Consider the following 27,099-nt stretch of genomic DNA (forward strand, 5'->3'; position numbering starts at 1 on the left):
TAGAGCCCACTGATCCCAGCATGTGGATCATACCTGGGCCGTACAGGTGGGAGGTCCTTCGTAAGAGGACGCAGAAAGGTCATATTTCACAGCGAGTGTGGAATACTGAGCATGTAAGAAAGATTAAGACTAGGCGTGGGAAGCCACAAGGGGGCCCACCTACCGGTGTTATTCCACAAGTTGTGGAAGAGTACCTCAGACAGGCGGGTTTCATACATGTTGCCAGGATGCAACATATCCAGGTATGTTATTTATGTCGTTTTGTATTTATGTAATTATTTAATAAAATTCGTTAACACGTGATAACTGCGTAATTTATCACAGATAGATACATTTTTAATTAGTGCTCTGGTCGAGAGGTGGAGACCAGAGACACATACCTTTCACATGACCCAAGGTGAGATGACGATCACCTTACAAGATGTGGCAGGCATCGCATCAATCCACTCAGCAATTTGAGGACTACTTTCACGGAAACTCGCAAGATTCCTTTCAAAATCAACCATTGCTGGAGTATAACCTACACAAATTGGACATGAACGAATTAAACATAAATTGACAGTCATAATGGAAAGAAATAATTACGCATTCAGTCAATGAGTATACCTAAATTCTTTAACATCCGCTTCAAATCTTCATTCCGAAACTTTTGATTGAAGTTGCTTGCAATATGACGAATACAGAATACGTGATACGCATTTGGCGGCTGCTAAGTAGGGTTATTTTCCACAGCAGATATTATGCTTCGATGCCGATCGGATATCAAACATATGTTTGACATCGTAGTGACATGAGCACGAATATTAACGAGAAAATAATCCCATGCTTCCAAAGTTTCGCCTTCTATGATGGCAAATGCGATCGGTAAACATTCATTATTACCATCTTGAGCTGTGGCCACCAACAATTTCCCTTTGTACTTTCCATATAAATGTGTTCCATCAATTTGTATGACGGGTTTGGCAAATTTGAACGCCTCACAACACTGTCTAAACGTCCAAAAAATGCGATGAAAAACCTTTTTTCCAGAAACTAAGCTCTGCTCGGCATAAAGATCATTAGTTTGTATATGATAAAATGAACCTGGAGAAAAGCGAAACATGTATTCGCACCACCTTGGTAAAAAAGCATACGATTCCTCCCAATCACCGTACAGAATTGCCATCGCTTTCTGCTTCGCATACCACGCCTTTCTGTAGGAAACTTGAAAGCCATATTTAGCAGTTATCCTTTCTTGCACCAAAGAGATTGACACAGATGGTTCAGACTTTATCATCCATGCATTGAAGAGGATATCAGTGCCTCGATAATATCGAACGAATTTAATTACACATTCGTGTTCATTCACACATCTAAAATACAAAAAGGTACCTATCACGAGATCTGCAATAACGTCCGCATCGAGCTGTCTATGACCCTGGGAAATGTGCTCATTCACACATTCGTGTTTTCCACCCCATCTCGTTATTTTCCAATTTTCACGAAACACCGGTTTGATCGCCCTTACGCGCCACAGACAACCTTGATCGTACGCACAACATTTCATGGACAACTTTGCAGGCGTACTCTCAATTACAATGGCTTCTTGATGCTCCCTAATAAGGTTGTGCTTAAGTGCCATTTGGACATCTTTTTTTGTCGCAAATTCTTGATTGACAAATAACATGTCACCCAGTTGCCACAGACCTTGTATTGAAGCCGATCCAGACACCGAACCATCAGTACATGATTCTTGTTCGCTCTGGTAACTCCAATCAATGTAAGAATAATGCGAAATTCCTTCCCAAAAAGGAATAACATCTGTGTCACCTGCAATTGCGGATTATATTTTTTAATACGAACTTACTATTTCAGGTATTAAATCAGTTATTTATTCACACAGTATACAAATAGGATCAATTACCTTCTTGTGGAATACCAAACGGAGCAGACGCAACGTCATTCAACTGCGGCATTTGCACGACGACTGGTTGATGGAATATTGGGATTTCAGACGCACCCATCTCACGAGATTCATCTCCTTCTGAAGCACTAGCATCCTCCGCCAGAAGATGTTCTTCCATTGCCATATTTTCATCGTCGTCATCGTCATCTACGTCGTGCATTTCCCAAGTCGGATCATTTTCATCTCCCTCAGAAAAGTTACCAACTGGAGACGCATGAGCCGCAGGAGAAGCTGGAAGACGGGGAGAATTTAAATAAACTGATCTCACCGGTATGGGAGCATTCTCGGTTGCGACAATGTCGACATACAACTCTAGAAAATCTTTCCTTGACTGGTTGCATAATTCTTCCATTGTCATCTCCAAGTCTTCATCGTCAAGCACTTTTAAACTAATGTATTTATCACCTTGCCACACCCTTGTCGTGATCTCAGTGATACATTGGTTGTCTTGAAGACTTAACTTCTGCCGAATTCTCTGATGCAGTTCGTCAATGGTTGTGTTGCGTTGGATACGTGTCGGCCTTTTTTCACCCTCGAATATGACACATCGTCGACCTTCTACCTTCCTACCATTGTAATATAACACAACACGAACATAATCAGGATTTGAGCTCATTTTTAAATAGAATTAGAACTAAAATTCAAATACTAAATTAAAGATAAAGGAATGTTGGTGGAGAAGAGAGATATGAAGAGTGAGAGAAGATGTGTGAATTGAATGGAGGGGGTGGGGAAATATATAGAGCACACATGTGACGCCACTTGACGCCCAAAAGTGACGTCACATTGTGCAGTAGATGTGTAATTTTTTACAAAACAACATTAAATGCGTAATTATTTAATTTAAATACATTATTTTAATTTTTTTACCGAAATTAAAATGAGTCCTTAATATTTGTTGAGGATAAAAAAAAACACTTAATTTTTTTTTTTTAAACAAAAAACAAAAAGGTGTAAGAATGGTCCTCTGTTCTCTATTTGTTTCGTACTTAAATTAGCCAGCTTATCCTCTGTTCTTCTGATTCCGACAACAGTTCCCAACGTTCGAAATACAAACCATCATGACAGAGACGGAGGAGAGAGCCATCGTGACGTGGCGTAACATCCCAAATTTCATAACCTCCTTCGACGGCGTCGTTCCGCCCAACCACCGCGAACCGCTCTTTAACCACCCGGCCCGCGGTTTCTTCGCCGGCGGTGGCATCCGTTGTAAATTCGCTTGCGTCTCGGTGGCAGAAAGGAAATTCGACAAGGAATCCATGCCGACGACGGATCAGCTGCTCAAGCACCCCCTCGCCGTCGTCACATTCGTGCCCAAAGACGCCGCCCTGTTCCTCGCCGGAGCCATCGCCGGCGCCGTCGCGAAGACCGTCACCGCCCCCCTCGACCGCATCAAGCTCCTCATGCAGGTTCGCTTTCGTTTTCTGCATTATTATTTTTTTCTTTTTTTGTTGTGGAAATTCGGTATCTTATGGTTCGGTATGAAAATTCGGTATCTTTGATGTTTATGAAATGACATTGTGTATTTGTAGACTCACGGGGTGCGAGTTGGGCACGAAGGTGCTAAGAAGACAATTAGTTTAATTGAGGTATTCATTCCTAACTTGTAATTCGTTGCATGTTTTTTTTTTTTTATATTTAATTTTTTCACTTTGATTCATGCTAACATATCTATGGTTGAATTTTATAATAAGCACATAATTTTGAAGGGGCGTTGTATGTTTTTTTTTTATGTATATATAATATCCATTGCTTCATTGATTATCCGATTAGTCTGTTCGAGCACTCGCGGACCCATAATAGAGGGTATGGTTTTGTTTTTACGATTGAATTGTGTCATTATTATATGAGGGAGGATATTTTGACTAACAAAAGTTTCCACTACCACCTTACTACCTATCTAATCACCATCGGATTAACATTTTCTCTCTCTTCAAAAACTTTTTAACATTCTCTCTCTTTGATCCAATGGTGATTTGATAGGTAATAAGGTAGTAGTGGACACTTTTGGTAGTCAAAATATCCCTCCTCTTATTATATATACATGCTAAGATATTTGCGGTTGAATTTTATAATAAGCACATAATTTGAATGAGAATCTTGACACAACGGTTAGTATTATCGCTATGTAACCAAGATGTCATAGGTTTGATTCATTTAATCAGCCTTTCGCACATGCAAGTGAAAATCGCCTATTATACAATGGATTGCAGGAGCTTTATAGCACCCTGCTAACCTTTTATTTATAAGGGCAAGTTGAAAATTATGGTTTGAACTGTGGATATGTTGTGGTGTGTGGGGTTCACTATCAATCCTATTAACATTACTCTTTTTTATGTGTTTCAATATGGAGAATCTAGAGTGTGACTGAAGGAGTGTTTGTTTTTTTTTCACTCTTAGGATATGGTATTGTGCAGTAGTTGGCTTATTCATTGACCACTATTAAAATATTGCATGTGTTATCAACTGGTTGTGTTTGTAAATGCTTGACAAAATCTGTCTGTTTGGTTCTGGTTACTGGTTAGTGATTGATAATTGGTGGAGTTTGTTGAGGCTGTTTCCTCTTAAAAGTGCAGCACAATAATAGTAGCTGTTGGAATATTAGGATTCTTATTGTTTTGCAAACCTTATTATGTTAATAGTCTTGTTGAAATAGGCTTCTACTAGTTATGCTGCAATAGTAGTTGACCTTGATTAAATATGAGTATTATGTTAGTTTTTTTGTAACACATCATATAATAGATCTCATATTATTCAGAGTCTCTTCTCTTCTTTTTCATTGAAACCCTATAATTTCAACAGTAGCTATTTAGTAGAAAGGAAATTGGCATATTCTCTGTGTGAAGACTGCCAATTGACTGATAGAAAGTTTTTTTATGCCACTAATTACCTCCTCTGATTTAGTATTTATATTTACAGGTTGTGCACTAAATGCATAATTTAGTGGCCTCCCCAATCTCTGTGCTTGATGATCATGTTTTTGCCCATATTAGATGCATTAAGCTATCTGGTGAATGATGAGAACATTACAAATAAAATTTTTCTTGGAGCTTACTTTGACATGATTTACAGGCCGTAACGGAAATAGGGAAGGAAGAAGGCATTAAGGGTTACTGGAAAGGCAACCTCCCCCAGGTCTCTATAATTAGCAACAAATTTATTGGTATTTTTGTATGTATATCTCCTTCTAATGTTGACTAGTCTTTTCATTTGCTTTGGTGTTTGTTCTTTTAATGTTCCAGGTGATTCGGGTTATACCGTACAGTGCTGTCCAGCTTTTTGCTTATGAAATTTATAAGGTTAGCTGCTATCTGTCAAGAATTTCTACTACCCAAACATTGCATGTTCAGGTCTAAGTTGTATTTTTGGGTTTACAGAAAATATTCGAAGGAAAGAATGGTGAGCTCTCTGTTGTGGGAAGACTTGCCGCAGGTGCTTTTGCTGGCATGACATCAACTTTTGTAAGTGATTCATTAGGAGGCCCAGCCTTGTATGGTTCTCAGTTGCTTTCATGATGTTACTGTGTTTCATTGCAGGGATTAAACTTTGTGTTTAACACTTATGAGCAATTTCTTTTTTGTAATTTTTTTTTATATTTTTCTCATTTATTAATCTTAATGTATGTATCTAACTTTGTAAATAGAATATATCTTTGCAGATAACTTACCCGTTGGATGTCCTGAGATTACGATTAGCTGTTGAACCTGGTTGTCGCACAATGTCAGAGGTATATGATTAGCCTGCTTAAGTATTATCACAAGCCCTGCGTATGCTAATAAACCATATCTGTGTTAATTAACTATATCGTGGCTTTTCCAGGTTGCCTTGAGCATGTTAAGAGAGGAAGGATTTGCGTCTTTCTACTATGGCCTTGGGCCTTCTCTTATTGGAATAGCTCCATATATTGCTGTGAACTTTTGTGTTTTTGACTTGTGAGTTGATCAGCAATCTTTTATCTTTTAAGTACATTGGAGATTGGATGTGGACATTGAAATTGAAACTTCCTGGCCTTCTATGGATGATAGATTAAAGAAGTCGTTGCCAGAGAAATATCAAAAGAGAACGGAAACATCTCTACTCACTGCCGTACTGTCAGCATCTCTTGCCACACTTACATGCTATCCTCTGGACACAGTGCGAAGACAGATGCAATTAAAGGGTACACCCTATAAGACAGTATTAGATGCCATTTCAGGTGAGGACTGCTCGTGTATACTTTTTAGCATCAACATTTTGTAGTTACTGGCATGTTAATATTTGTGCACACATTAGTAAGAAATATATAAAATTGATTCACTTTATTGGTGCATTTAATTTAATATTGCTTTCAGCTGATATGATATGTAGAATAATCAGTAGTAAGTAACCACATTATATATGACTTTTTTGTATCAGCTTCAAAATTATCACCATGTGTGCCCTTCTTAGATGTTAAAATATCATTACTGCATGTGCATGTAATATATGGCCATTTTTAGTATGGCAAATTCATCCGACCTTCATATGAGGACTGTTCATTAATGAAGTAGTTGTAAGAAGGGCATGCACACTAACACTCACAGATGAACACAAACAGTGGTCTTGACCAAGTTATTATTCTTTTTGTGGTGGATGACGGTAGACAACAGTGTGGAAAAAATTGAAAAACTTCATTTTTCAGTGTATATTCCTAGGTAGTTGATTTATGGGAATTTAATTAAATGATGGGGACTTTGGATGCTTTTTCGTACTATTTCCAAATTATTTATCTCATTGATGCAGGTATTGTGGAACGGGATGGAGTTGTTGGCTTGTATCGGGGATTTGTGCCCAATGCTTTAAAAAACCTGCCAAACAGCAGGTACTTGTGATCTTCTATTTCTAGTTACTATGTTTTCAATCTAACATGCCTTGTGAAATTCTAATTTTCTTAGTACTTAACTCCTCCGTCATTGTGATGTTCAGTACATTTGCTGAAAAGTAAGTGGATAAAATCCTATCTGAAACTAGCTTGTTTATTTTTAGATTGCTAGTGCCACACCATGCCACTAAGCATACACAGCTATGATCAATAGAGCTAATTATGGTTATGTATTTTTCTTTCAAGTAGATTGTGATTAGTTACCTGATATATTCCTTGTTTATCTTGCAGCATCAGACTTACCACATATGACGTTGTTAAACGCCTAATTGCAGCTAGTGAGAGTGAGTTTCAAAAAATTACTGAGGAAAACCGCAACAAACAAAAGAAACACCAATAGTCAATGATAGTAAACTTAGGATTCATAATGTTTTAGCCATCCACGGTGAAATTTTTTGGGGAACTAATGCTGCAACAGAACCATCTATTATCTGCTAGCAGTGATGAAAATATCTCAGCAGCCAATATTTTGTATCTAGGGGCTTTGAATTTTATAGGACACAAGTTTGTGCTAGGTACGCTGTAATGCTATATTCTTTTGCTGAATATATTTTAGCTGTAATTTTTGTAGTGATTTTGTGTTTGCCAAACTGAACGGCAATAAAAAAAAAATGTTTGTGCTATTTACGCCTACCAAATGCTAATATGACACAACCTTTTGCTCCTGCATACATGTTAATGTTACTATTTGAATACATTAAGATAGGTTGCGTATTCGTTAGATTATAAATGTATTTGAGCGATAAAAACTAGGTCTAAACAACTCTTACTCTTCCTTACGCTGACTATTAATAAGGGAAGCCTTAGAGTTGCAATATATGCAAAAGTTAATGGAGTGCAGGGGGCATCTAGCCATATATAAACATGGGACAGGGTCCGTTTACAAACTTTTTTTGCAATTATACTAATGTAGGACCGGTCGTACACCGTGTGATTAATGTAGGACTGGTCCTACATAATGTAGTTTGTAAGAGTTTGTAAACAAAAAAGTTTGTAAATATAACATGCCCCTATAAACATAACCTAATGGTTCTTCCCATCAAAACTCTAGTATGTTAAGGCCTACACTAATTTTATTAAACCGCACTAATTGAGTATTAAGTGTCTTAAACTCCTTACAAATAGATCACTAAGTTAGTGGGTTTTAAAACAACTTGAAATGGATAATAGGGAAGCTTATATTTACAAACTTTTTATTACCAACTCTTATAAACTATACTATGTCTGACTGATTATACACTAATTAAGAGTGTATGACTAGTTATAATTAGTGTAATTTGTAAAAAAAATTGTAAACGGATCATTCCCCTCATAATATTCTCTCATTTTTTCTCTAAACCAAGAAAAAAATTTGATTGAAGTGCACAATTTTTTTTAGAAAGTTCTAATATCATATACTAAACATTAAGCGAACACATAAGGAACAAGGGATCCAACAACCACAGGGAACTCTTGCTCGTGTGACCTCAAATTCCAAATAACAGTTCTCACTTTTATTAGAGAATTATTCCACATGTTTCATATATGAGTTATATTTATCTCATTTTGCATGAGATAATTAAATTTTCTACACACAAAAGATGGGTGGGTCTCACTTCTTCTTTTTTTCTCTCCTCTTACCTATGGATCCCACTTGCAATCTTGTTTCTACAACATAAAATAACTATTTTCTTACAATATAAGAAAATTATTTCCCTTCACATATATTACATGTTTGATATGAAAATCTTGGATAAAAAATCAGCCGAAGAGGTCTATATACGCAGTCAAATACTTTGAAAGCTACTGCAAACTTCTTCAGCTTTCTGTCTAGAGATAATAATGATTGAAACGAACAAATAAAAAATCGATTGAATCTTATTCTAGGTTTTGATGCTGCTACCCTTTTATCAAGAGAGACCAAAATGGGCCAAAGCCTGCATTCAAGTGCCAGCAGTTACTTCCATAGAGTTATTGTGAACGCAAAAGATTATGTATGCATGTGTACACTGAACATAAACTTAGCTACTAAGCTCAAAAATCTACATCAGTTGCTGATTTAAGGGTTATGTTATTAACATCAGCTTGGTCTGGAAAAAAAGCTGACCAAATTTTAGATATGAATTATAATTACAGGAGTTATAAGTATAGATTTTGACTATTTATGTAAGACCAAGACAATGTTACAGATTATGCTTATCGAAGGGTGTTGTTCTCTGTACAAAAAAACAGGCCCCAATAACAATACAGCACAGCAGGAGAACAAGGCCTTTCATGTAGTGAGAAGTTCCGTCCTATAAAAGATACACCGAGAAAGACTTAGATATCATTGAAAGATTGAATCAAGATATATACCAAATGTAACTAACTGTAGTGTTTCTAGTAGCTGAGATGATGGTAACTATACCTGTAATTTAAAGGCTGTGGTTATTATTGCCAAAGCAAGAGAACCTGTCTCTATCAGGTTGAAGTTGAGGTCCATTTTGATACCCATAATCCAAGCAACAATCACACATAAGGGTACCTATATTGTAATTAAATTTGCTTGATGTAAGCTTTCATTAATCCAACAACAAAGGTAAATTGAAACGTCCATTTGTTATTTTTAAAAGGTGAATTCTTACCACAAACATGCTAATTTGAGTTGCAGAACCCAAAGCAACACCCAATGAGATGTCCTGAAGAAACATCATTAGGTTAGTTTCAAGCAAATTATGTCAAATAAAAAGTATGGAATTTTGTTAGTACTATTAAAAGTTCGAACCAGCTTGTTCTTGAAAGCAAATATGCTTGCTCCTGCATGTTCAGCTGCATTGCCAACTATTGGTAGCAAGATTATGCTGAGGAAGCTTACAGACAAACCCCATGAATCTGATGCATCCTTTTCATATTCACATTTTTCTCATCACTATTAGTTTTATAATAGTCAAAATGGAAGTCTAGTTCTGTTTCATCTCTCAAAATAAATGGAAGCCAAGTACCTCGATTGTTTCCACCACATATTCAGAAAGCAAAGCAATGAATACATTCATCCCAACCAGCCAAACAATCCCACTCCAGAATCCTATCACTGCTTCTTCTGAAGCATTGTCACACTTAAATGTAAAATAATATGTTGTGTATTGATCTGTGTCAGAGAGTTACAATATATAGAGACTCTAATGGGCTTAAGTGAAAGGCCCAGACCTAATATGTTGTGTATTGATCCCAAGGTTCTTTACATGGTATCAGAGTCTCGCCGTCCCCCACTTTCTCTTGTGGAGTTTCTTAGCACAAGTAGGCTGGGCCTGTCGCATTGTCCACGCTTCAAGCCCAAAGGGCTCTTTGTGTGAGGGGGCGTGTTGAGATATATAGTCCTACATTGGTTGTATGTGCAACTAATGTGGAGTTTATAAGGACTTGGGCACTCCCACCCTTTGAGCTAGCTTTGTGTATCCCAAGGTTCTTTACAGTCACCTTCATCATCACCTTCCTGCAATGCACGATGGTAACTACTAATCAAATATTGGCACAAATCAGAGTCACAATTTGTTTAACAATTTCATAATTATAGAGTGCGTACACCTTGGGCTTCAAATAATTGCCGGTGAGTCCACAGTTGGATGATAATGTAAGCAAAATATGCAATCACCATCACAATGCTAGTAACTCTTGACAACTTCAGAGATGAGTCTACAGTTACAGCTTCTGAGGCACCACTATATTTGAACAGCATTGGCAGCAAGTGACACAAAAATGCCAAAAGCAGCATAGGCAAGTTCATATCTACCTGTCTCTGCAAATTAAATAGCCCAAATAAAAAATTGCAAAACATTCAATCCTTAGCAATATCCAATATTTCAATATAAGGAACACAGAGAACTGAAAGTATGAAATTAATAGATCAAACTTTTAATGAATTGGATGGCCTTACTGTGTCAAATTTTTGTTCCTGTTTGAGGTTTGCTAGGCCACCACAGAAAAGAGAGGTTCCAAGAACCACAAGAAGGTTTGAAAGGATGGAACCAAGGAGAGAATACTTGACCACAGCAATTTTGTTATTACTGAGGGCAAAAATTGCTATGATGAGTTCAGTAGCATTCCCACATGTTGCATTCAAAAGTCCTCCCACTGTGATTCATAAAATATATAAGACTTAAGTAACATTACAATCAATTGTACTTCTACAATTTCTAAGAGCTTTATTTCTAATTCTAACACCATAATTTGACCAATTCCAAGAACACATATGACATATATCATATGCCTTGTCTCAATAAACAAGTTTTATCCTATAGCATTTGTCTGTCAAGAGAGTCTAGAATATGTGATTGGGAGCAATGTGATGACAAAAACCAATGAAAGAGATTATAAACAAACTTAGATGTTTTTCTATTTATTTTTTCTTGGTAATACATTAAAGTTCATTTTTTGTCCAGAGGTTACACTGACTAGTAAAGGACACTGAAATTATGACGAACTCTTAAAAAATTAATATGGATTTGGATCTGGTCATGTTATTTGATCACAATCATTCATTGATGATGAGATAAGAGAGAGAAAAATGTATGACTTTTAAATGAGTGGTTGTGATCAAATAACATGATCACTTTTTGACATGAGAGTATTCAAATCCAATTAATATAGTATAGTGTGGGTTTGTACACACCTGTGGAACCTGTGTAATAAGCAACCTGTCTTCAATATTTGAAGCATCAAATCCCAAAGGAGCAAATAAAAAGAGAATCAGCATTCAACACAGAAAAAAAAAGATTGTTTAATGATTAATGTACGGTCCAAGGATAAACAAAAGTGCAAAAAGAATGTCATAGTTTCGGAACAGTAACCATTTTGTCACTGTTGGCAAAAAAAATTATCAGACTGTCACGCAAGTAAATTTTGCCAAAATGTCACGTGACATATTTCGTTACATTGTGTAGCGAAATATGTGTGCAAATAATTCGCTACACAGTGTAGCGAAATATGCCACATCAGAATGCTCAGAACCAAAAATGTCATATATCAAAATTGGAGAAATTCGCTACATAGTGTAACGAATTTCTCCAATTTTGACACATGGCATTTTTGGTTCTGACGTGGCATATTTCGCTACACTGTGTAGCGAATTATTTGCACACATATTTCGCTACATAGTGTAGCGAAATATGCCACGTAACATTTTGGTAAAATTTACTGTTTGCGTCACAGTTTGGTACATTTTTTTGCCAACAGTGACATTTTGGTCACTGTTCCTATAGTTTCCTTACTCTGTCAGAAAGCTGAGTCGTTCAGCAAGTGGGGTAAGCCCAAGTAAGCTCAACGCAAAAACCCAAGGCTGTTCGTATATGCAATTAAAGAGAGAAGACATATCACAATAACATAAATTTAGCGGGCCTCATTACACCCAGACCCAAGCATGAAGGAAAAAGCCCATTTATCTCCTAGAATATTAGACTTAGAGAGCCTATCTTTTAGAATAATTAGAATTAATTAGATTAGGATTTTTAATTTCGAATTATCTTTTATCCTTATCTTATTTAGTTAGTATTTCAGTAGGAGCCCATCTTAATTTATTTATCCTAAACTTTGGGTGTGCAATGGTTGGCTCTTTAGCTTAAAGGTTTTTTTTATCCCTTTAATTTTTTTATTTGGTATTTGATTCCTAATATTTACTAATAGGGGTTGTTTTGTGTCATGGGGGCTCCGGCGGCACTCCTCCCCTCATTACTCACACGTTTTTTTTTTTTTTCAGGTGAGTGCGGCCCTCCTTCTCCCGCTGCACTCACATGATTGTGTCAAGTAGCATAATTTCGTTAATCCCGTAACCGTAAAATTTTGGAAAGATGTAACTTTTGATTTGGGTATCTAAATCAGATAATTTTTTTATTTCACATAACTTTTTGAGATTTACGTAATGACATCTCATTTGGTATATTTTATCTTCCATAAACGTAGTTCAAATTTGCAACAATAATTCCACAATCACAAGAGTATTTAAATTCAAATTTTAACGGGAAGAGGTAAAAACCCTTGATTTGTTTAAATTTCTCGATTTTCAAATCAGGTTTGCTGAGATTTTAATTAATTGAATTTCTGTATGTTAGAGTTGCAACATCACCTGTGCGAGACAATAATTAATTTCAAAATTTGTTTTTGTGAAGAAAAGAAAAAGAAAAAGTGGGAGCAAAAATGAGGAACCCTAGCAGTAGGGAAAAAAGGAACAAAGCAGAGCTAGATGATAACATGTTGGCCATACTTGTTGCCTCTGAAGCTACATTATACAAACTCGAGCTATGTTTGCGAGAAATAAAATATATCATATAAGGTGTCATTGAGTAGATCTCGAAAAGTTATGTGGAATAAAAAAAATCATCTAATTTGAATATCCGAGTTAAAAGTTAGGGCCTTCCGAAATTTTACGATAGTGAAACTAACGAGATTATGCCACGAAGGGAGGGCACTCACCTAAAGAAAAAAAAAATGGGTGAGTTCCTCGGGAGAGGGGGCAGCACTCAGTGCCACTGGCCCCCCTCACGTTACTAAACAATCTCTTTTGATAAATATTGGGTATCAAATACCAAATTGATACATAAAAAATTTAAAAATCCCCCATTGGTCAAAGAACCTGCAATGGTTAGACCTATTTTGACAGATTACAACAAATTGGTAATGTCTTTTACTCAACATGGGATAGAAATATTACAAGTTGACTTTCCAACACTGTCCTCAACAATCTCCCTTTCCACCTTTCACAAATTGATCGATGTCCTTAAATTCTATTACATCTTGCCTGATATGTTTTGTCAGCTCCAATCATACCAGTTCCCGTTAAAAAGCAATATAGTATGAGTTTGCAGGTTATTCATGTCGTGTTGTGTCAACTCACAAAATAAATGATTGTGTTTGTGTTGAAAATTTTGACTCAATTTTAAATTTGTATCGTATTCGTGTTGAATATATCCATATTCATATCAAATTTGCATCGTATCGTGTATGTTGACCTAATTGTGACTTCTAAGACATAATCACTTCATTAACCTAATTCCCAACTCTAAACTTGTCCAGGTATGTATGCTCATACCGTTATTCCGACTTCTAGAAAAATGAAATTGAAAAACCTGTGTCAAGAAATGTAGGAGGATAAAATAATTAGACCTAGTCATTTACCATTCAGCTCTCCAGTCCTAATAGGAGGCATAAAAAATTCAGCTTTCTAAAATATATTCATGAATTTTCTGAATACATTTTTTTATGAAAAAAAAAATTGATGAAGAACATTCTCTTCAAAGTACACACATCAATTATCACAACATACAGATAACTTATTTTGATTTATTTTATTTTTTTGTCTTTAACCAAAATATCTTAGAATATAAGAATTGTTATAGAATTTTCGTTGCTAATTTCATCATCGCAACTATTTTTCATCGTAGATTCCCTCACAAACAAGATTGTGACGGAATTTGCAAGGAAAATCAAATTAGCTATGAATTTTGCGAGGAAATTTTTATTAAAATTCTATCGCTATACAGATTTTTTCTAGTAGTGGCCTATTTTTGAAATACTTTTTAATGAATAAACTATATAAAATGGATAATTCTATGTTGGGTATGGCAAAAAATAATTGACAAAAATCGTAAGCATGCAGTTGACACAGTAGGTAGGGACCGGAGAGTACTCACTCGTGCAAAGCCATAGCATTGAGCAATGATGGCAAACGGAATGGATGGGAATATAGAATAGAAATCTTGGTTCCAAGAATAACCTCTTGGAAGTTAACAAGCAATTTCTAAGGAACACAGAGTGAATCTTGGACTGAAGAGTGAGGTTAGATTTCTTGCGCAATGAAGAGGATGACATGTTATGTGCTGTTCTTCCATGTCTCATTTCCTCGCTCAACCCTTTGAGGTTGCCATTCTCCAAGAGCAATGGTTCCTGGTTTCTAGAATCCATTTTTTTGAAGGTTGAACAAACGTACTCTAGAGTTGAACTTGTTGTAGTTAATGACAAACAAAACTATATGACAATGGGGAATATGTTGAAGTGGTTAGCAACATTTAGTGTTGTAAATAATAGATAAGGCAGTGCAACTTCTAGGAAGGTTCGTACTTTCATTACTTTCCATATACAAAATGAATAAGAAGAAACTTTCTTTCAACCAAATGGTAGTACTTCACCCAACTATGCAGCTCTCATGCATTAACTGAAATATTTTCAGGGTGAGAGCTGCGCAGTTGGAGGTGAGAACATGTATTCGATCATTTTCATGGATTTAAAGTCTTAATTCTAGAACCATCCCGAATTGGACTAATTGCGAAGGAATGAATCGATTGAAATATTTTCAATAAAAAAAAAAAGAAGAAACTTTCTTAAATAGCTAATATCTCATAATAGATAGATTTTAAAGAGTCATGAGTTGAAATATTGCTAGAAATGTACTCACTTTAATAGTTATATTTGAAACTCAATGTATGATGGTTTAATATATATGTTTTTGTTTCCAAGATATATGCATATTTAGTTACTTCAATTAACATGTGATTGTATGTGCACGTGAATTTGATTGCGTATTTGGAGTATGGTTCTCTTTGGTGTGCATGTGTAACATCCCTGATTAAATTGGTGGTTGGATGCTTTGAATTTTGAAAAAAATGTGTTATTATGTAATTGATTATGCGTCAGGCTAGTAGTTCATTCATAAAAGTATTATGTAATTGTCCTTTTATGTAATTTACCGGAAGCAGATCATTGAATTTTGGTCCCACAGGCAATAATTCAATGTTGCGGGCATAATAAAAGCCAGATAAATATTAATTGGGGAAAGTTATATCTATAATTTTTTTTTTATAAATTATACTATGTATTAAGAATAATGTATTTCAGCACATAGAATATTACCCCTAGTACATTGTAATATTTTGTAAAAACAAATGTTTGTAAATATAACTCTTTCTGTATTAATATATAATATGAAAAAAATGTAACGATCACTTTTTGTTCCCCCACCAAGGTTATAATGCTTTCATCAGAGGATCCTATGATTCATTAAGAGGTGATTGGTGTCATTGGAAAAACTGGTCTTTTTTTTAGTACAAGAAAAACTGGTGTTTTACTTGGTCAATTTTCTGCTCAGATTCAGAGTTTGGACCTTTATTCTGCCAAACTAGTCCTAGTGGCGCTGATTTCTATTTTTCAAAAAACAATTTTTTAACTTTTAGAAGAAAAAAAATTTATTTGAAAAGGATTGTTTTGTAAAATGATTCCTAAAAAAAGAAAAAATTAGAGATGTTCTCAATTTTTTTTTTAATTTTAAAATTTTTATGGAGATAATTTTGTAATTATAAGTATTTATTAATGACACTTTCGTAAATAAATCCAACTCGTTTTTAATTTTAAATTATTTTAGGGTGACAAGTTTATAATTATGAAAGTTTATTAATGATATTTTATAAATAAATACAACTTTTTTATAACTTTAAATCTAACTATATTGAAACAAGTTTTATGGTTCTTCAGAAAAAAAAAATATCAAATTCAAACAAATCCTATATCTCTGCATCTGTTGTTGATTGTGATTTTTGGTGTTCCCTTACCTATTTTTCTCTTTGTTTGATGGGAACTAGTATTTTTCCCATCAAAGTGTAACTTATTTTGACCCTATATTTGTACACACCAAACTTTTTTTCGTGATAATTAAGAAGGTATCTCGGTTGTTTCTATTTTTAATTATTTGCTTTACTTTTATAATCTCAGGATTTTTTTTCTTCTGCTGGAGTGCTGAAGATTTACGACATTTTCACTCATTTTGAGTTTTTATCCCTTTAATTTATCAATTTGGTATTTGGTTCAAGGTATTTATCAATGAGGATAATTTAGTGACGCGAGGCGGACCCAGCATCACTGAGTGCCACTACCATCCCCCCGCGTCATTGAGTGTCGGACCCAGCAGACCCCGTTATTTTTTTTTTCTATTGAGCGACGCCCCCCTCACCTGAGACACTCACAGGATTGTGTCAAATGGCACAATATCGTTAATCCTGTTACAATAAAACTTCAGAAAACTATAACTTTTGACTCGAGTATCCAAATCAGATGATTTTTTTTATTTCACATAACGTTTTGAGATCTACGCAATGAAACCTCATTTGACATATTTTATTTTCCATTAACATAGTTCAAATTTGCAACACTAATTACACTTTTTATAGATTTGAACTATATTTGTGAGAGGTAAAATATGTCAAATGAGGTGTCATTGCGTAGATCTCGAAAAGTTATGTGAAATAGAAAAAATCATTTGATTTGGATACCCGAGTCAAAAGTTATGGTTTTCCGAAGTTTTACGGTAACAGAACTAACAAGATTGTGCCATTTGACACAATCATGTGAGTGCCCAAGAGGAGGGGGCGTCACTCAATTAAAAAAATAAAATAAAAGAGAATGAGTGACGCGGGGATGATAGCGGCACTAAGTGACGCTGGGTCCCCCTCGTGTCACTAAATGGCTCTCATTAATAAATACTTTGAACCAAATACCAAATTAATAAATTAAAATCTCAAAAAACCCCAGTTGGTGAAAGAGCCGAAGATTTACTGGTTTGGAAGATGAAGAGACTGAAAAGTGAACCTCCCAATTGGAGGAGTTTAAGGTTGTCTTATTTTTTTGTTTGGTTCTTGGTTGTTGTTTTTTATATGGGAATTGTTGTAGAGAATATTGTATTGTTGGTTCGTGTTTTGAAAATGAAGAGACTGAAAAGAGAACCTCCCAATTGGAGGAGATTTATAAAGATGTATTTACTGGGCGTTAGAAAATAAAGGACCAGGATTCTTCTCCCTTGAGGCCAAACCAATAACCAATGAAGGAGGAAAGTCATGCCCGTGAATCTGTGAGCAATAGAGCAGTGAAATTTTTGTCTTCAACAAGAATGCAATAGGGTTTAAGTTTTAAAATTTATGAACGTACCCAGATCTTCGATAGAGAAAAACCCAGAAAATAATTTGATTGAAGTTTTAAAATTATGAAAACGAGTTATTTAGCACGGAGAGCTTTGCCGTCGTTATAGTTCTAATCCTATTCATAAACCGGATTAATCGATTATTCCATGGAGAAATTTTAATATATATATATATATATATATATATATATATATTTTATAAGAAAATATAGGTGAAGTTAAATGCTGGTATCCAACCATGGTCAAGGCAGATCCACTAATCTCTTTAAATATTTTTGGAAGGAATTACAAATTGCCCCACCAAAGAAATCCTTCCAACGGCCAGCGAGATTCAAACTCATGCCCTTACGGGGATGAGCCTAACAAAAAATGGTCATATAAAAAATGAAGTAATTTAAAAAACTCTAATTTGAATATATATATATATAAAAAAAAAAAAAACTCATTTAAATAGCTATTCGATAATGTGGTGAAGTAATATACAAATGTTCAATTAAACTTGTTAGGGTTACCAGAAGCTTTTCAAGTACGAGGATTTATAACATTTGTTCGGTATGATTCATATTTTGTGGTGACGATTATTATTGGCGGGAAACATGAGAAGTTAGCAGGGGTCCTCATTCCTCGGTGAATGAACAGGGGTCCAAGGGAGCCACCCAACAGGGGTATGGTGCCCGGAACCGCAAAAGCATAGTACTATTATGGGCCTCGACCTTTTTTTTGTTTTATTAAATATTTTTTTTTGATAGTTTAGGCATATATAGACTCATGAATAACTATTATTATTTAGGATTTTCTAAACTTATTTATATTTCTCTTGAGTGAGAAAAATATAATTAATATTGCTAGATGTAGTCCACAATGGATGAATTAAAATAAATTTTGTATCTCTATTTTCTTGCCTTTCTCCCTTTGTTTTTTTTTTTTTTTTGGTAAACTTGTCTTTCTCCCTTTTACTTTGCGATTGTTTGTGTTAATCTGTCTCAACAACATTCACCAATTTTTTCCTACTCATGTTCAAAAGTCAAAGTAGGTGCAATTTTTGTAGATTGCGGTTCAGAAATTTGACACAAGCTTCATATAAGAACCCGCACCGTTAATTAAGAAAATTAATCAGTTAATATTGAGTTTAATGAGATAATTTCATAATTGATCCTAATAATTATTATGAGGCTCTAATAATTATAGTAAGTGAGTAATAATGCTTAAAGTCACTTTTTCTGACGAAAAGTGCAGGTACCGGTTCTGCTAGTCGGTATAAATGCGTACCGAAAAAGTATCCCGAAAAATTATTATAAGTGCATGATAATTCCTAAAATAATATATAAGACTTGTAAAACGAGTTTCAAGTAAAAATAATGAGAACTGGTGCCAGAAACTGATACTGGCTATGGAAAAGAGCGTACCGAAAAGGTACTCCGAAAAATAAAATAAAAAAAATGATAATTCTTGTAAAATTGAGTAGGTTAAGAATCCTGAGTTTGAGATTAAAATACTAAGCGTAGCAATTAAAGCTAATACTGTGTGTTTATTGGTTAAGTGACTATATAAGCTTAATGGCACATGATCCTAGGCCATATTGGCTGCCTCCTACGTGAAAATTCTGAGTCTTTGAAGTCAGCCTTGCCACCTTCACCTTCCCTCACTCTCTTGAGCCAAAGGAGCCATTTTTACTCTTGATTTCTCTACCAAAACAATGTTGCCTTGTGTGGATTGGTCTTGTGAGGTGTGAGTGATATCATTTCTGAGTTTGGTGTCCCTATTTTGTTGGGTTTGAGAGCTGAGTTTGAGAGTTGGGTTGTGGGAACCTTGGTGATGACATTTTGAGCTTTAAAGTGTCACCTTTGTGAAGAAAGAACTCATCTTTGTTGCTCCATTTTCGTGCTCTACAAAGTCAGTACCTTGGAGTTGTCTTGTGAGCTCCAAGAGCACCTTTTGTTGGGGGGTTGAACCTTGGGTAAGTGTTACCACCTTTGATCTTGAGTTTATTGGGTTAAAGTTGATGTCTTGACATGTTTTATAAGTTAAACAAGTATGTAATCTGAGTATGAACCTAAATATGCGTAAAAATGCATGCTTTAACGTGTATAAGTGTTAAAAAGGGAACCTTGGACGGATATCTTCGCGAATGCAGAAGCTGTTGTCTGTCGCGAAATATCCGGATATGGGATCCTTTGATATCCGAATATAGATATCCGAATATGATATCCGGATATGATATCCGGATATTGTTATCCGGATATGTCCCCGATGAATATCCGGATATTCTGAGATTTTGAAGAACAGTAGCTGTACTGTTCATACAGTAAGCTATTGGGGGTTTGTGGACCCTAGATTGATGAAATTGAACTTCTATAATAATCGAACTAAGTCAGAATCAAGTGATTAAGGGCTTGTGGCTTTGTGTGAAGCCTTAAGACGTAAAACGTAAAGGAAAGGCGTAGTCTTAATACGGTATGCTTGTAGAGTATGATTGATGATATATTATTGGTCCATAACAGATTGTGATTCTGCTGTGTTTGGACTTTGAGGATTGGTTGGACTCTTGGCTTGAAGTGTTAGCTTGCAAGGTAAGCTTTCGTATCCTCGGTTTAGCCATTGTTTGGTTCCACCATACCCCATGGGGGAATGGTTTATATTCATGTTGTGTTACATGCTTTGATATATTTGGAATGTTGTTGAGCTTTATGTGTAATGACTTTTAATATGTATATGTTGTTCCACTTTGACAGTTAGCCAGAGTATATGGCGTCATACAAGACGGTGACATTGTGGGTGGGTGCAAGTGGCGTCTTGCATTAGTGTGGGTAATAGACGTATTCCTGCATTTCTCTAGCCAGTAGAATAGTATTGACACACATGACATGATTATCTGCTGCATTGCTGTTACACGAAGGGTATCTGGCAGAGTCAGGAAACCATCAACTAGGCTGGAAGGTTATATAGCCTAATGTCACTTGCATTGAGGGACACGTGGAGTTACTGTAGAAAGAAGGTTATAATGTGTAAAGTGGAGAATAGCTGAATTGGTTACGTGGCTTGTACTTGTAATAAGATATTCTCCACTTTACACATTATAACCTTCTTTCTACAGTAACTCCACGTGTCCCTCAATGCAAGTGACATTAGGCTATATAACCTTCCAGCCTAGTTATAGCTTATTACAAGTACAAGCCACGTAACCAATTCAGCTATTCTCCACTTTACACATTATAACCTTCTTTCTACAGTAACTCCACGTGTCCCTCAATGCAAGTGACATTAGGCTATATAACCTTCCAGCCTAGTTGATGGTTTCCTGACTCTGCCAGATACCCTTCGTGTAACAATTGCACTGTTTTAGAAATGATATTGATGAACTGCTTTTGAACTTATATTGCACATGTAAGTGAGCTTGGGGTGGAAGATCCTTGAGGACCCCTTGTCTTACTGAGATTTCTTGTTTAGAGATCTCACCCCACGTTTGGGGCGCTTATTTCAGGTTCAGGTAATATGGGGGTTGATGCCTCTGGCGGCAGGAGGCCAGAGCTTAGTTGATGATATTGCTGTTATTTATGCTGACCTGTATGAATACTGGATTTGGATGTTGTTTATGTTTTCCGCACTTATATGCTTATGTTGCTATTGTTGAGACTAATGTTGGGCTTTGTTGCCTTATTTGGGTGAGCATGGGGTTTGTCCATGCCACTTTGTGGTTAATACTTTTAGTTGGAGTTGTATAAATTGTTAGATGGTCCGGTCTACGTTTGGCAGTTCCGTGACTAGAGACTCATATTCATGTTATTTAATTAATGAGGTATTTTCAGTTAGCTGTTTATTGCAATGTACATACAGGCGATGTTTTGAAGATGATTAAGTAATCAAGTTGGTAATGATTAATGACATCGTGATTGAAAAGAAAAAGATATTCCGCAATTTTAATTAAGCGCAGCTTAATACGATAACATTACCGGATATATATATTACAGGGTGTTACACTTCAAGTGCAAGTGAATTTTTCAATTAATTTGATTTTAAAAGTGAACATTTCGTATACCATTTAAATAAAATTATTTCTTCTAAAATAACATTTTCAAACATAAATCTATTCTTTTATCAATTGGTTTTTTTTAAAAAAAATCTTTTAACATTAATTCCTTTCGAATGACTTATTAAGCACCTTTCGTATGAGGTTACGTGATTCAGTACGGGGGTTACGTAATTCATATAAGTAGCCAAATTAAGTGCAATACGCATAAAATTGTCTTATTATTCTCATTCATTGTCTAATGTTCTTTCAACTTTGTTGAATCAGCCAGAATTGACATAAATTGTTATAACCATCAAAACACGCTTCACATGAATCATATACACTAGAGATTAAGCAAACTCAAAGGAACATAGGATTCAGCAAACACGAGGAATTCTTGCTCATGTGACCTCAAATTCCAAACAGCAATTTTCATTTTTATTTGAGAATTTTGCTACAAGTCATATATTTACATGTACGAGATGAAAATCTAGGACACAAAATCTTCTGAAGAGGTCTATATACACAGACAACAACCATAAAGATTGCAAGATATTGCACACTTCTTCAGCTTTCTGTCTCATTGAATCTTATTTTGAAGTTTTGGTGCTGCTACCCTTCATCTCATAGAGACCAAAATCGACCAATACCTTCCTGCAATCATAACATGCCCTCAAGTTAATTCTATAGAGGTATTGTGCACGTTAAAGATTTATGTCTGCATGTGTAAACTGAACATGAACTTACCTATTAAGCTCTAAAATCTGCACCAGTTGATGATTTAAGTGTTATGTTATTAACATCAGCTTGGTCTGGGAAAAAGAGATGACCAAATTTTAGATATGAATTATAATTTCAGGATGAATAAATATAGATTTTGACTATTTATGTAATGCTGCATATTATATTATACTTACCTAAGGGTGTTCTCTGTACAAAAAAACAGGCCCCAATAACAATGTAGCATAGCAGGAGAACAAGACCTTTCATGTAGTGTGAAGTTCCATCCTATAAAAGATACACCACGAAAGACTTAGATATCATTGAAAGATTGAATCAAGATATATACAAAATGTAACTAAATCTAGTGTTTTTACTAGCTGAGATTATGGTAAGTATACCTGTAATGTGAAGGCTGTGGTTATTATTGCCAAAGCAAGAGACCCTGTCTCTATCAGGTTGAAGTTGAGGTCCATTTTGATACCCATAATCCAAGCAACAATCACACATAAGGGTACCTATATTGTAATCAAATTTGCTTGGTGTAAGCTTTCTTTCAATAATCCAACAACAAAGCTAAATGGAAACATCCATTTTTTATTTTTACAAGGTGAATTCTTACCACAAACATGCTAATTTGAGTTGCAGAACCCAAAGCAACACCCAATGAGATGTCCTGCAGAAACATCATTAGGTTAGTTTCAAGCAAATTATGTCAAATAAAAAGTAATGAATTTTGTTAATACTATTAAAATTTCCAACCAGCTTGTTCTTGAAAGCAAATATGATTGCTCCTGCATGTTCAGCTGCATTGCCAACTATTGGTAGCAAGATTATGCTGAGGAAGCTTACAGACAAACCCCATGATTCTGATGCATCCTGTTCATATTCAAATTTTTCTCATCACTATCAGTATTATCATACTCAAAATGGAAGTCTAGTTCTTTTTCTTTGATAAAAACAATAGTTTCATCTTTCAAAAAATGAAAAGAAGTCAATTACCTCAATTGTTTCCACCACATATTCAGAAAGCAAAGCAATGAAAACAGTCATCCCAACAAGCCAAACAATCCCACTCCAGAATCCTATCACTGCTTCTTCTGAAACATTCTCAACCTCTTCATTATCTTCCTGCAATGCGTGATGGTAGTTAGTATTCAGATATTGGCACAAATGATAATCACAAGTAACTTCATTATTTCATGATAAATAAAGAAAACATACATCTTGGGCTTCAAATAATTGCCTGTGAGTCCACAGTTGGAAGACAAGGTAAGCAAAATATGCAATCACCATCACAATGCTAGCAACTCTTGACAACTTCAGAGATGAGTCTACAGTTACAGCTTCTGAGGCACCACTATATTTGAACAGCATTGGCAGCAAGTGACACAAAAATGCCATAAGCAGCATAAGCAAATTCATATCTGCCTGTCTCTGCAAAAACATTCAATCCTCAACAGCTATGTAGCACCGATACCGACACGGGACACGTGACACGATACGACACGACACTCCGACACGTAAATTCTAAAAAATATTAGATTTCGACACGTTAGGACACGTTTTGATATCAAATAATATTTTTAATTTATGTAGTGTATATTATATTTAATATTCAATAATTTAACAAAAAAATAAAATTAAACTTAAAATATTCATCAATTTTGCAAAGAAACAAAAGATATCCTAAATATTTATATTAAATGGTAATTGTAATTCAACGAATCTAATAGTTGGAACTAAAAACTCAAGGCAACGCAACCTTTGGACTTTTTTTGAATTTATATAATGCGTGTTGGAGTGTCGGGGAGTGTCGGAGTGTCAGTGAGTGTCGGGAAGTGTCGGACACGACACGTCAGAGTTTTTGAAGTGTAGGTGCTTCCTAACTCAACACTAATCATTATTTTCACTATAAAGATAAAGAACTAAAACTATATATGCAATTAATAGATCAATTTTGACTAATCATTATTTTCACTATAAAGAAGATAAAGAACTAAAACTATATATGCACTTAATAGATCAATCTTGAATTGATTTCAGGGTCTTACCCTGTCATATTTTTGTTCCCTTCTAAGGTTTGCAAGGCCACCACAGAAAAGAGAGGTTCCAAGAACCAGTAGAAGGTTTGAAAGGATGGAACCAAGGAGAGAATACTTGACTACAGCAATTTTGTTATCACTAAGTGCAAAAATTGCTATGATGAGTTCAGTAGCATTCCCACATGTTGCATTCAAAAGTCCTCCCACTGTGACTCATAAAATATAAAAGGCTTTAGTAACATAACAATAAATTGTACTCTTACAATTTCCAAGAGCTTTATTTCTAATTCTAACACTATGATTTTACCAATTCCACGAACACACACTGATGGAGCGAGGGAGGGGTTCACGTTTGTACAAACCTTTAGTTACGAGCATCATTTATTTATATAAATAGCTGTGGCCCTATTTCAAGTTCATACAAGTTTTTAATTATGAGTATTATCTCTGTTTTTTAATCATATAAATAGTTATATTTTTTATTTGGATGAACCACATTTATCCTCCCTTGTTCGGGACAGATCCAGAATTAAGATTTTAAATCCCTCCCAAAAATAGTACAAAGGATGATCGAACACCTGCTCAGCTCTCGTGCACAAACTTAACTACCATCATTTGGTCATATAAATGGGAAAAGTATTTATCCTTTTAAATGACACAACTTATGTTATTTCACTCTCACAAAGATGGAACTCACACCTTTACTTTTTTGTCAACTCTCTCTCTCTCTCCTTTTATCTATCTCTTCCTCTTTCTTAAAATGACATAATTTTATATCCTTTAAAATGACACACACTTTTCCCCGTATAAATAGTTATAACTTGTAAGAAATATTACACTTGCAATTTCACCCCTTTCAAATATTTTACTTCGCCTTTGCGGACACACATAGGACTATAGGAGACATATATCATATGCTTAATTCGTCTCAAAAGCTAAAGAAGATTATGAACAAGGGTTGCAAATTTTATTTTATTTTAATACATTGATATTCATTTTTTGTCCAAAGTGAACACTGACTAGTATTGGACACTGACATTGTGACAACCTCTTAACAAAAGCTGATATAGTGTAGTTTTGGGTTCATACACACCTGTGGGACCTGTGTAATAAGCAACCTGTCTGTCATATTTTGAAACACCAAAACCAAAGAAGCAAATAAAACTAGAATCAGCAATTTAGGAGAAAATTGAAAAGGAAAAAAAAAGGGTTGTATAATGAGTAATGTACAATCTAACTATAAACAAAAAAAAATTCAAAAAAGAATGTCATGCATGGTTTCCTTACTCTGTGAGGAAGCTGACTCGTTCAGCAAGTGGGGTAAGCCCAAGTAAGCTCAATGCAAAAACCCAAGGCTGTATTCAATAAAAGAAGAGTATTCATATCATCACAAATCATAACAACCCTAAATGACAAGAGATAAAAGACTCAAACCTTTAAATTTTACATTTTTCTAAACAAATAAAAAAAATTATTCATGCATTTTTCTTAATATATATTTTTATGAAAAAAATAATAAAGAACATTCCCTCCAAATAACCATACACACAGAAATCATCACCAAATATAGATACCTTATTTTGAAATTTTTTTTTCCTTTTTTGCCTTTGACCAAAAGTTCTCACTCACATGCATAAGCATAACTATCAGACTGAGGAGGTGATGATTACGAAATAATTTTGAAATTTTTTTATGAATAAACTAAAATAGACAATTTTAAATTGGGTATGCAAACAATAATTGGAAAATTAAATAAATTATAAGCATGTAATGGAGAGTAGGTGGAGTACTCACTCGTGCAAAGCCATAGCATTCACCAATGATAGCAAATGGAATGGCTGGGAAAAGAATAGAAAGCTTGGTTCCAAGAATAACCTCTTGGAAATTAACAAGCAAATTTCTGAGGAACACAAAGTGAACCTTTGACAAAAGACTGAGGTTAGATTTCTTGCGCAATGAAGATGATGACATGTTATGTGCCGTTCTACCATGTCTCATCTCCTTGCTCAACCCTTTGATGTTGCCATTGCCATTCTCTAAGAGCCATGGTTCTTGGTTTTGAGACCCCATTTTTCAAAGGTTGAAGAAATTCTAGAACTCAACTTGTTTTATTAAATGGAGAAAACAAAAAAAATACTATATAATATATAGCAATGGTGGACCTTGAATATTTTTGTAATGGCGATGATTATAAATAATAGATAATGAGACTTGTCAGGTAAGTGCAACTTCGTGGAAGTTTCGTACTTCATTGTTTTCCATATATTTACAAAATGAATAAAAAGAAAGAAAAAGAAACTATCTTAAACGGTGGATTATATAAATTACTATTTTACTTGTGTTTTAGCCTACCCGTTTTGTTAGGTTTGCACTTTTATGTTTTTAATTAGTATTTTATCTATTGTTTAACATACAAGATTATGTTTGTGAAAATCCAGGCATTTATTAATTTATAGAGATTAGGTACTTGATCTATAATCTAGATATTTTAACATATAAGTATGATACCTTTAATCTATAGTATAGATATTTTATATATTAAATTTATAACTTTTTATATTAGTATGA

At 34.9% G+C, this 27,099-nt stretch overlaps 1 protein-coding gene and 2 pseudogenes across 2 annotated transcripts; 1 reads left to right on the forward strand and 2 right to left on the reverse strand.

Annotated features, from left to right (window-relative positions):
• Positions 1-2,953: 2,953 nt before the first annotated feature.
• Positions 2,954-7,395, forward strand: LOC133312102 (probable envelope ADP,ATP carrier protein, chloroplastic; annotated as a pseudogene).
• A 1,454-nt stretch (positions 7,396-8,849) lies between these two features.
• On the reverse strand, positions 8,850-26,601 carry LOC133312096 (vacuolar cation/proton exchanger 3-like). Of its 2 annotated transcripts, none has more exons than XM_061513244.1 (11): positions 26,326-26,601; positions 25,819-25,886; positions 25,625-25,653; positions 24,541-24,737; positions 23,711-23,923; positions 23,489-23,617; positions 23,249-23,365; positions 23,109-23,162; positions 22,888-23,004; positions 22,684-22,774; positions 8,850-8,914 (listed from the first exon to the last, which is right to left on the reverse strand). In XM_061513244.1, the coding sequence occupies exons 1-11, from the start codon at positions 26,599-26,601 to the stop codon at positions 8,859-8,861; spliced, it is 1,347 nt and encodes a 448-aa protein (XP_061369228.1). In that variant the 3' UTR covers positions 8,850-8,858. The 2 variants fall into 2 exon arrangements, with proteins under 2 accessions (XP_061369228.1, XP_061369229.1); XM_061513245.1 differs by lacking the exon at positions 8,850-8,914 and adding an exon at positions 22,517-22,578.
• Positions 8,987-14,756, reverse strand: LOC133312098 (vacuolar cation/proton exchanger 3-like; annotated as a pseudogene).
• Positions 26,602-27,099: the final 498 nt, after the last annotated feature.

This window comes from Gastrolobium bilobum, unplaced genomic scaffold (genome assembly GCF_033153095.1).
Source record: "Gastrolobium bilobum isolate Gb01-03AN ecotype WA unplaced genomic scaffold, APGP_CSIRO_Gbil_v1 utg33886, whole genome shotgun sequence".
NCBI lineage: Eukaryota > Viridiplantae > Streptophyta > Magnoliopsida > Fabales > Fabaceae > Gastrolobium > Gastrolobium bilobum.